This window comes from Physeter macrocephalus, chromosome 20, assembly GCF_002837175.3.
Source record: "Physeter macrocephalus isolate SW-GA chromosome 20, ASM283717v5, whole genome shotgun sequence".
NCBI classification, from domain to species: domain Eukaryota; kingdom Metazoa; phylum Chordata; class Mammalia; order Artiodactyla; family Physeteridae; genus Physeter; species Physeter macrocephalus.
In genome coordinates this window covers 59,011,928-59,022,949 of record NC_041233.1, presented here as the reverse complement: position 1 = coordinate 59,022,949, position 11,022 = coordinate 59,011,928, and the positions used below count along the sequence as shown (strand labels likewise).

The following is an 11,022-nucleotide window of genomic DNA, read 5'->3' as shown; positions in this document are numbered from 1 at the left end:
GCCGCGGAGCGGCTGGACCCGTGAGCCATGGCCGCTGAGCCTGCGCGTCCGGAGCCTGTGCTCCGCAACGGGAGAGGCCACAAGAGTGAGAGGCCCGCGTACTGCAAAAAAAAAAAAAAAAGAAAAAAAATTACAAACCAGCTAGAAACTATTCTGGCAGTGTTTACAAATTACTTGCTATCTTTATACAAAATTGCTAGATAATGAAAATGAGTAGCCTGCGTATCACCCTAAATAAAACGATCACTCCACACAAATCTGTACATATAAACACACACCTATCATGTGTTGCTCTTTATACAGTTTACTTTCTAGGGCTCACTCAGTCATAACCTCCCTGTATTTCTACCTACTACCTCTGGGGCTGCCTCTCAGCCCCACACTGAGGACAGCTTTCCTCAGGGAATACTCAGACTCCCCACACACCTTCCCACCTCTTAGACAATGAACACAACCAGACTCAGTATTCCAGATGTGCCCTGACCAGCTCAAGGCACAATGTGGCCATCACACCTCCCCTGATAAATACACTATACTTCTAATAATGCAACCTAAAAGTATTTTAGGTTTCTTGGTTAACAAAATCCATATACTGGTAGGCAAGACAGGAGCATAGTTAAGTGCAAGGACTCTGAAGTCATCAGCTTGGGTTCAAATCCTAGCTCTGCCATTTCCTGGCTGTATGACCTTGGGCAAGTAGCTTAACCCCTCTGGGACTCTCTTCTTCAGCAGTGAAATCAGCATTTACTTATTGGTATAAAATATGGACTCTAATACTCCCCTCGGAAGGGATGCTGAGAAGATGAGGTGGAATACAGTACCTAGGGCACCTAGTAGAGTACCTGGCACATGATAATCACGAGGTTAATATGAGCCATTGTTATTGTTTTCATGCTACATGGTTCAGAAGAATATGCATGGGCTTTGGGTTTAATTGTCTGATCCAGCACTTGGCTGGTGGCCTGTGGGTAAGCAACTGTCCTCCAGGCCCCGATCACTCACCATGAGAACAGGGGTACTAATACCTGCTTTGCGATGTTGTCGCAGGGATCAGAGGTAGATTGAGAAGCCCCTGGCACCTGGATACTTGATAACTTCAGTTATTACCATTTGCTCAGGTTGAGTTTATCAGCCAAAGTCAGGTCCATCTGCACTCAGACAACTAACTTTTTGAACCTAGGACTTTCCATCAGTCATGGTAAGCACCCAAGACAAAATCACGGAATGACATTACTGACTAAAGACCAGGAAGGAGAAGCTACAAATGGTGATTAGAGATGAAAGAAGGTAAAGAAGGAGAAACAGTGGGCGAAGAGAGAGAGAGGGGAAGGGGTAGGAAAGAGATCCTTTTGTCCTTTGTTGAAATATCACAGGAGTTAGGAGAGGAGGTACAGGAGACGCTGGGAAACAGCTAAAAATGGAATCTCTGGGGCCAGTGCCCAGCCCAAGTATGTCTTCTCTCCCATCCCCTCTACCCCTCGGGGTCAGGAGCAGCTGCAGGCCACCAGCAAGCTCCAAAATAACCATCCCATCAGTGTGCCCGGCTGCGCGGGGCCCTGAAATAGATGAAACCTGAGATGGAGGAACTGGTCAGAGCACCCTCCACAGAGGGGACGGCAAAGGTCACATCACCTTGATGTGAGTCCACATCAAGCTGGAGGTCAGGGAAGGGTCCGGGCCCCCGAAGCCAGGGGAGAACAACCATGGGCCGAACCTCAGGCCAGGACTGCGCCCTGGGGTACAGCTTGGAAAACCCAGAGGGCCAGCCTGTGACCCCCAAGCACTGGGGTGGCCCCACGTTTGAAGCAACAAGTTATTTAATCCGTGCCTGGGACACACAGCTGCCCACTTGGAGGTGCTTATGATAGGGGAGGGGTGGCACAGGGCCACGGGAGAAGCTGCAAAGCTGGCTCCCCTCTCGTGTCCCATCTTTCAGGAGAGAACGTGTCAGTCTTCAGCTCCTGCCTAATCTGGTGCCTGGCGCTAGCTCTGCAGATCCCCTGGGCCCGGGCACAAAGAGCCAGGCCCTGCAAAGGGCAGGGAGGCCTGGGCCAGGATTTCCTCCCCTCAGGGTGGCATTCAGGGCACCCACTCATTGACCCCCTGTGTGCCCAGCCCTGGGCAGGGGTTAAGGAGAGGGAGAGCCAGGACCTGGGCCCTGGGGAGCCAGTAGCCCTTGGGAGATTTGAAGCTTGGAGGCATGAAAATATTTGAGTACAATTTTGTTACAAAATTCTTAGTGTCTCAGGTAAGACAGGCCCTCAGAGGAGAATAAGGAAATCTGTTTATCTCTGCCAAGTTCTCACCCAGCCTTGGCTAGAATGCCCCTGGGGACAAGAAGCTCACCACTTCTCAAGGCCATCTTATCCTCTACTTTGACTAGCTCTGAAACAGAAGTTCTTAGCCTCAGTTGGACAGCATTATCCTAAAAGGGAGATTTATCCTGAAGAAGAGAAGGCTCAGAGGGGGCCCCAAGGAGTGGGTACAGGATACCGGGATCCATGCAAGGAAAGTTTTTCTAACAGTCACAGTTGTTCAGAGACGGCATCTCAGGAAAAACAAGATTTGACCCAGGCCCTGAAGGACAAGAGGGTCTGGATTGACAGAAGTGAGAGCCACTCGGGTGGGAAAACTGCATTAGCAAATGCCTGGGGAGAACAGTCTGAGCAAAACCAGTGAAGAGAAAGGAAAGGAGTGGAGGAAGAGGCGCCAGGCGTAGGGCACCAGGGCCAGCTCCCGCCCAGAGACCCACTCAGCCCCCGACCCGTTGCCGGCCAGTGCGGGGTAACCAAGGCAGGGCCTGGGAACTGGAGCAGAGGCTCCTTTGAAGCAGGGCCTGCCGTCAGCCCAAGTCTTGTTTGTTTAGATTTGCACATCCGCAGCGCTGGATAATCTTTAACCACGGGTCAGCCTGCAGCCGCCCAGCCGCCTGGCAGATCTCTGCCGGCCCCTGTTTGGAAGACGCGCCAACCCATTTACTGTGTCCACAAACATCCTCCTGCCGGTCCGCAGCTGGCACGGAGCAGGCGAAGGAGCCAGGAGGACGGGTACGTGGCTTGGATGGGCGAGGGGTTTCTCCACCCTTCTGGGCAGTGCCCTGACCCCACACCACCTCCACACTCTCCATGTAAACCCAACCACGGGAAAGCCAGGAGAAACACACACACTTTCTGAGGCTCGCGGAGGGAAGGGCAGAATGTCCCAGAATCACTCAGAGTCATAGACTCTTCGGTTTATAGAATCTTCAAGCCACAGGATCTTAGATGTATAGATTCTCAGAATCATCTGGTCTGGTGGTTCTCAAACTTTTTTTCAAGCAGTGGAATCATTCATCCAATGGAACGGAAAACTCTGCTTAAAGTCTAAGAGGCGGCCACAGAGCCCTGCCACTCAGCTGCCTCAGAGATGCCTCTGTGGAATCCCAGTGCTCCAAGGAACCCAGCTGGAGAACCACAGATCTTGTTCCAAGAAACAGTTTAGATCGCAGGGTTTGACTTTCATCCAGACACAGGGACTTGGTTTTAAGGCTCCCTCTTCCAAAGCGCGGACTGGCAGGGGATTGTCTGTTTTGGTGGTGTTTCTAGATATTCCTTTTTAACCGAAAAAGACAGCCCTTCCCGTTTGTAAAAACACTTTTACATATGTGAGCCTCACAGAATATCTGTGAGGTACATGGTGCATGTATAATTATGTCCAAATAACAGACAAGGCGGTTGAGGCATAGAGATGCTGAGAGACTTGCCCAAAGCTAGGGAATGGCCAAGTGGAGTCGATTCAGTCAGGTCTCCTGCTTCTGAAATGACGGCTTTGTCCCCAATACTGCAAGGCCCCAGCTCCTCCCCTACACACACCCCACTCTGGGCCACCAGGTCTCTCCAAGGTCCCCAGCACTATATCTTGGCCCAAAGAGATACTAGATGGAAACACATAAAATTGCCATTTCTGGACACTACAAACAGTCAAATATTGGCAATTATATATGGTTGCACTTTATATATATTCATTCTGGTAGAAAACTAGAGCACACTGTGAACAACAGAATCAAACAAAGCCCTCAAGAGCCTTCAGGGAACTACAAGGCAGGCAGACCTACCCTCACCACTGAAACAGGACGCTAGGCACCCACTGCCCCTCTTCGACTCTGCCAGGGCCCTGGTGGCCTATCTGTGCCCAACACATATGGCTGATCCCTGATGCCTGGAGCTCTCACAAGCTCTATTCTGGAAGACATAAGGGGGCCAAAATCCCCACCCTTGGCGGGGTATCTAGACATAATAGGGAGACCAGAGAGACTCATATTTAGAGAAGCTGGGAATTAATGTAGCCCACACTTCTGGGCTCAAGTCACAGCTCCACCGAGCTGTGTGACCATGGACACGTTATCAGACCTCTCTGAGCCTCTGTTTCCTTATCTGCAAAATAGGTACACTAATAACTTTCTTTATAATATAGACAAAGAGGATTTCTACTGTATTCTTAAAGAGGACAGTACATGATGCAGAACTGCTGATACTGCTTAGACCTCCACTCGCTTCAGGAAGAGGAAGGGTCACGAAGAATACAGTAAGTCAGGGAAGGCTCCCTGGTGGAGGGGAGGGTTTGGTACTGGGCCTTGATATAACTGGCAGAATTTGAGGCGAGCAAAAAAGAAGCACCTGGAAGAGTCTCCGAAGCAGAAAGAACAGCAAGATTTTTTTTTTTTTTTAACTAAGAAGAAATGAAAACCATCAAAAAGGAAGAAATCACTATCAGCATCCTCAGCTCTTTCTCCATCCCAAGAGCTTGGCTCGGGCTCCTTAAGCCAATATTTGCCTCTCAGCCCCTGGCAGCCACAACTGAAGGTAAATATTGGTTTAGCCTGGGAAGCGGAAGCCCCAGATGGCAGTGTGGTCCTCAGCCGGCCAGGATGCCTCACGCTCTGTACCACAAGCTGAGGCACACCCGGGACAGAGACCTGACCCCAGGCCTTATCTACGGAGAGGCCCAGGCCTCTCAATGCGGAGCAGCCAGGCTGGCCCACCACCCCAGAAACTGGTGCAGCAGCAGCCTGGCCCCCAGAAAGCTACCCTGAGAGTCTCTGTACATCCTTCTCCTCAGTAGGCAGGTGGGGTCTTTTACCAAGACCTAGGATGACACCATGAGTCCTTGGGAGCCCCCCTAATGGCCTCCTAACACCCTCCTGGGCTCAGCCACAGACATCTTGATGTGGCAATAAGTCTTCTCACACTGACCTTGTGCTCACGTCAGCTGGGAGGTCTTAATTCCAGGCCCAGCCTGGCTTCTGACTAGTTGGGAGAATTGGGGTAGGCCCCTCCCCATCTCTGGGTCACATTTCCTCTTACTGAAAAACTTGACAGCAAGAAGCTGCTGGAAACTTTCTACTCTCTTGGCTCTCTCCTCTGTGATGCATGAGCATACCCACACCCGCACACACCTGCTCTCCGCAAGTCAGCCACTATCTTCCCACTTCATCCCATCCCCTGAAGGATCTGCTCCCCGACTGACCGCCAATTCCCCACCTCTGTGCCAATGCACACCCCTCCTGTCTGGCCTAAATTGTTCCTCCTCAACCAGTCCATTCTTTTCACCTCCCCTGGTTTCTGACTTGAAACTCATCTCCTACAGGAAGTCCTTCTGGATTGCTCCCCAGCTGCACCCTCCCCCCCCCAGTTTTATTCTTCAGCCACACTTTTTTGTAGTATTGGATTTAGGTCACCTCAGAGCAGTCATATGGCATGTCCCCCAATATAAACACTCTTTAAGGAGAGGGGCTGGGTTTCCAATTCAAGTGTCTCCTCCGACCCCTGCACAGCGCCTAGGCTGTGGTGGGCACAGCGGGGTGCGCAGGAACACCCTACAGATGGATTCCTGGCTCACCAGCTTTCTGCCAGGATCCACAGCTGCTCTTCCTGAACCAACACTTCTGAGAGGAGGAGGGAGACCTTGAAAACTGGGATAGGAACTTATCTCTCCAAGTATTAATCACCCCATAAAACTTGTATTTATTTAGTTGCTGGCAGGTCCTTCTTCCTGGAGGTAGGAAGCTGTTATTCTTGGAGATACCAGCCTGGGCTTGGGCCAGGGTGCCCGGAGGGAAGAGGGTGATCTGCTGTGAACCCCAGCGTAACAGGGAGCCTGGAAGGTCTGAAGCAGGTCTGCTGGGGCCATGGCACGGGCATCAGGGGGCCCAGGTGATGGTTAGGGCAGTGGGGGGGGCGGGGATGGGGACCCCACCTGGAGGTGTCAATCAGGGAGAGACACCAGCCCTTACCTCCACTCTGTGGCGGAAAGATGGCCAATGTGTCCATGGCCTGACTTGTGGGCCTACTATGTGCCAGGGAGCCCAGGATGTCTCTGGGCTGAGGAGCTTGGAGGGCTTTGGCCACAGGTTCCAGGTGGAGGCAAGAGGGGAGGGGGCAGGCCTCTGGCAGGTAATCTCTAAAGATGAGCCACAGTTTTGGGGGACAATCACCCCAGGAAAGACAGGCCCATCCTCAGAGCCCCCAAGACAGAGAGTGACTTCTTCAGAGGAGAAACTCAGCTGAGGAGGAAGACGAGGGAAAGCAGAGGAGCCGGCGGGATCTGGTTGGAGGGAGAGAGAGGCCCAGAAAGACACAGGTGCAGTGACGTGGCAGGTGAGGAGAGAGGGGGAGATGAGAAGTGGGGAGGAGAGGGAGGGAAATGGACCCTGAGACTATACAGGGCCGCAGGTGTGTCCCGAGGGCAGGGGCACGGAATGAGGGCATAGAGCAGCAGGCCCACCTCCGAAGATAACTTGGGTGGGTCTCTCCTTTCTTCACACAAAAAAAATCAATTTAGGAAGAACAAAACGAGGAGCTATTTTAATCTGCAAATTCATTTTAGGGGCCATAATCAGTGTTTTTAAATGCCCAGGGATTATGGTGATTTACAGCTGTGATGGGAATCAGCTGGGCCTTGGCCTTATTGGGTATACAGAGAGGAGGCTGACAGGAAATCCAAATGCAACTGAAAATATTGCGTGAAAACCCATTTATAGTCAAAGAGGCTGGGCCAGGTCAGTGCCTGGGCTCTGCCCCAGGGTGGGGCCCTTCAAGATTCCTCTCCAAGCCCCTCCCTCAGCCCCTGAGATTTGGAAGCCCCATCTCACCCAGTATGTCCCCTTCATCCTCACCCCCACCCCAACCCTCCTGGAACTTGTAGGCCCAGTCTAAGCCTCCTCCACCAAGAAGCCTTCCTAGACTCCATCCTCCCACACTGACTTCAGCCTCCTCTGACTTCCTGCTTAAACCCACCGCGGCGGCTGGTGGTGGGGGGGCCGGATCGGGAGGGGGCAGGTAATGCTAAAGGTACTACTTTTGGCATCAGAACACCCAGTTCAAGTCCCAGCTCTGCCACACCCATACACAGACAGGACAGGCCTTCCATGGGCCTCAATTTTCTCCCTGACAAATGGGGATAATAATCACTCCCTCCAGGGCCAGCTGCTAAGAGGTTAAATGAGATAACTGGATGGAAACCATCTTGGCAAATGGATGAGATGCTATGACCACAGTGTTCAGAGATTTACTGTTGCCTCTTGGGTTATGCCCTGATTGTTCTGGAGTGTTTGCTTTGTCTCCCAGTGAGCCTGGGGCTGTCTGTGAGCGGGGCTGGGTCTACCTCAGCCACACCCCCAACCCTTTCCTTCATCTAACAAGTCATCAATCCATCCGACCACTCTCCCCTACCCACCCTGCAAATATTCCTCAGGGTCCTGTACACACCAGGCACAAGATTCCACCCTGGAGAGGAAACTAGCTGGGTAAGACAGGGATCCCTCCTTCACACAGAAAGACTTCTAACCATTACTCATTTCTTTGTTTTTACTTTCACAGTCTTTTTTCTTTTTAACTATCTTTTTTACTCAAATAAAAGTGTTTTGAGGGACTTTCCTGGTGGTCCAGTGGTAAAGAATCCGCCTTACAATGCAGGGGATGCGGATTCAATCCCTGGTCAGGGAACTAAGAGCCCACATGCCGCGGGGCAGCTAAGCCTGCGCACCACAACTGCTGAGCCTGCGTACTGCAGATTACAGAGCTCACGAGCTCTGGAACCCGAGTGCCACAACTACAGAGCCCACCCGCCCTGGAGCCTGTGCACCACAGCTAGAGAAGACAAAACCCGCTACCACAACTAGAGAGAAGCCCACACGCCACAATGAAAGATCCTGCATGCCTCAGTGACGATCCCACATGCCACAACTAAGACCTGACGCAGCCAAAAAAAAGTAAATAAATCTTTAAAAAAAAAAAAAAGTGTTTTGAGAAAAAAGAGCTTCACTGTTTCTAGGCTCTGAAGTCAGAAAGGACAAAAAGAAAAAAACGTTTTTCCACCACCTCCATGGCAGTTTTCTCTGCAGGGATGTGGGGCAGGGATGGGAGATGGGAAGAGCAAGCATTGGCTTGAGCATCGACTTGGTACCCAGGACTATGCTGGGCACTTTACTCATAGCCTCTTTAGTTGGATTTAATTTTCCTACCAACCCATTTTACAGATGGAAAAGCTGAGGTTCATCCAGGATCCTCCTGGAGACACAGCCAATTTGCCAATGGGTTGACCTGTACCCAGTCTATGTGTGCACATGCACATGCACACACACTTGCCTACACATGCTCAAGTGCAGCAAAGTGGGATTCCTGGACTGGGAGTCAGGTGACCTGGATTCCAGCCCCACCTCAGCCACCAACTCACCGTGAGACCCAAGGAAGTCTGAGACTCTGAGGCCCCTTCCAGCCCTGGCATTTTAGGGTCTGTGTGTGCCCTTGCCAGGAAGCCTGGTACTTTAGCAGCCCTAGAATACTTTCTAACGCCCTTCCTCCTCACCTCCCACAGGATGTCTGCCCTCTCACTCCCTTGTAGTAGCCTTACTCACACTGGGGGCCCAGAAGCAGCCAGAAGAGTCTTAGCCCCCCTCGTGCCTTCTGCTGTCCCCTCCTACCCCTTTCACCCATATCCCTGCAAAAAGGACTAAGGTGGGGTTGGACCTCCTGGAAGGCTGCAGAGCCCAGGGGCCAAGGCTCACCTGGGGCTGAGCCTTGCAGCGCCTCCTAGGGCCAATGACAACTTCCCTGAGCTTGAGGCTCACCTCCACGGGGCCCAGTGAGGGAGTCTGCCTCCCAGGGTTGCTACGAGCATGGCAATAACAAAGTGCCTGGCACACAGTAAGTGCTCTGTAAACTACAGTTACGATGATTAATATTAATTACTTCCTGGGGGTGAGGGGGTCTTTGAGGCTGCCATACATGATCATGAAGGTCGCACACTGCTCAAAGGCACAACCTGAGGGACCACAGAGGGCAGAAATCGCGCCAAGCACCACTTGCCACAGCTGTGGGCCTGGAAGAAGGGATGCTCTGCAGTTCACATCAAGGCTCCCAGAGCTGTCCCAGTGCCTACTCAGCCCCAGGGCTGCTACCAGTGGGGGAGGGAGCCGCATATGCCTGATAGAACCAAGTCGAGTCAGACCACAGCACCAGAAGTGTGCCCTGTACCTAAGGGGCCAGAGGGAGTGGGCACTTACCAAGTAGCTGGACGCCCCGCGTGAGGCCGTAGACGTCCACCAGGGCCCAGAGCGGGTCGGCTGTGCGGACCCCATTGAAGAAGAGCATGGCGGCCGAGTCGTTGATGCGGTAGAAAACACGGCCCTTCTTGTCCACCCAGAAGGCGATGATGTTGCCCTCGTTGGCAAACTCCTCGGGCAGCGCCTTGGCCCAGAAGCCGCTCTGGGACACCAGGTCAGGGCAGGCGTACTTGGGCAGTGAGTCAGGGTGGATACGGGACGGGTCCTTGCTCGTGAAGCCTAGCCGCAGCGCCCCACTCCAGCAACACTGCTTCTTGGTGATCTGGGCGGCAGGGGGTTGGCCTCAGACAGCCCCCAGCCCAGCCTCTCCCCCACCGTCAGTGAGCCCAAGGGGAAGGGGCTGTACCCTCCTCTGCAGACCACCCCCAGCCCAGCCTCTCCCCCACCGTCAGTGAGCCCAAGGGGAAGGGGCTGTGCCCTCCTCTGCAGACCACCCCCAGACAGACTCCTATGGGGAGTCACACCGCGCAGCTCACCCGCTATTCGGGCTCCTCTCCTTCCCCGAGGAGCCCCCACCAGTCGAGTGAGAGCTAGTTCTCACCTCCCACCATCATCTCCCATCACCTCCCCATGGCCACTCCCCTCTCCCGTCCCTTCTCTGTCACTCAGGGAAGGTTGAGAAAGGAGTAAGGAGAGGGAGAGAGAAAGAGGAGGGATGAAGAAGAGTAGAAGTGCGGCAGAGAGGAAAGCGAAGGGTCAGGGGGTAGTGGTGGCCGTTAGCAGAAGGCAGTGCCTGGCAGGAAAGTCCAGAGGCCCCAGGGGACGCAGTGATGGGAACAGGAAGGGAGGTCCCACCTTCAGCCTGACTTGCTCATAGATGAGGACGGGGCGGTTACTGAAGGTGATGGCGTTGCAGAAGCTGGCCTGCCTCTTGACGGCCTTGTGGCTGAGGTCCATGAGGATCTGGGAGCCCTTGGTATGTGGGTGGAAGAGCAGCGGCGTGGCCGGAAGTCCCCCGCCGGGCAGCACCGGCGGGCCGTACTTCTGCTTGTGGTGGCATCGGTGAGAGGTGACAGGGAAGGGGCCCCCGATGGAGTCTGCAAAGGAACAAGCCACAGTGTCAGAGAACTTGACAGTCCAAGAGCTGGACCAGGGTCCCCTAGGGAAGGGCAGAGGGCTGGGGCATAAGCAGAAGTCACCACTGCCCAGGATTTCCAACATCCTTGCCCCTTAGCACCACTGCCACTTTTTGCCACCTTCCTTCTCCTGCTACCATCTACTGCTATTTCCCACTTCACCACCTACCACCATTTATTACCCACCACCATCTGCCCCCACCCTTCACCCGTCACCTCCCACCATCTGCCCCCACCCTCCACCCATCACCTCCCACCACCATCTACTCCCACCCTTCACCTGTCACCTCCCACCACCTGCCCCCACCCCTCTCCCGTGACCCCCCCCCACCCTCCACTCCCCCC

The 11,022-nt window shown here is 53.5% G+C and overlaps 1 protein-coding gene and 1 long non-coding RNA gene across 7 annotated transcripts in view; one reads left to right on the top strand and one right to left on the bottom strand.

The window, feature by feature from the left end:
• NEURL1 (neuralized E3 ubiquitin protein ligase 1) overlaps nt 1-11,022 on the bottom strand; it is an 82,637-nt gene that overhangs the window by 9,997 nt on the left and 61,618 nt on the right. For 4 of the 5 annotated variants that reach the window (XM_007130565.4, XM_028481827.2, XM_028481828.2 and 1 more), the window contains 2 exons: nt 10,397-10,638; nt 9,542-9,863 (listed from right to left, as the gene is read on the bottom strand). In XM_007130565.4, the coding sequence (XP_007130627.1) occupies nt 9,542-9,863; nt 10,397-10,638 (564 nt within the window). Of the gene's footprint in view, nt 1-9,541; nt 9,864-10,396; nt 10,778-11,022 lie in introns of those variants that run through there. The other variant, XM_055081377.1, reaches the window with a different exon arrangement.
• The window catches only part of LOC129391674 (uncharacterized), a 19,680-nt gene continuing 8,668 nt past the window's right edge, over nt 11-11,022 (top strand). Inside the window, exons 1-4 of one of the 2 annotated variants that reach the window (XR_008616291.1) lie at nt 11-1,287; nt 2,867-4,841; nt 5,626-6,635; nt 7,857-8,248. This is a non-coding gene — a long non-coding RNA (uncharacterized lncRNA). Of the gene's footprint in view, nt 1,639-2,866; nt 4,842-5,625; nt 6,636-7,856; nt 8,249-11,022 lie in introns of both variants that reach the window. The other variant, XR_008616290.1, reaches the window with a different exon arrangement.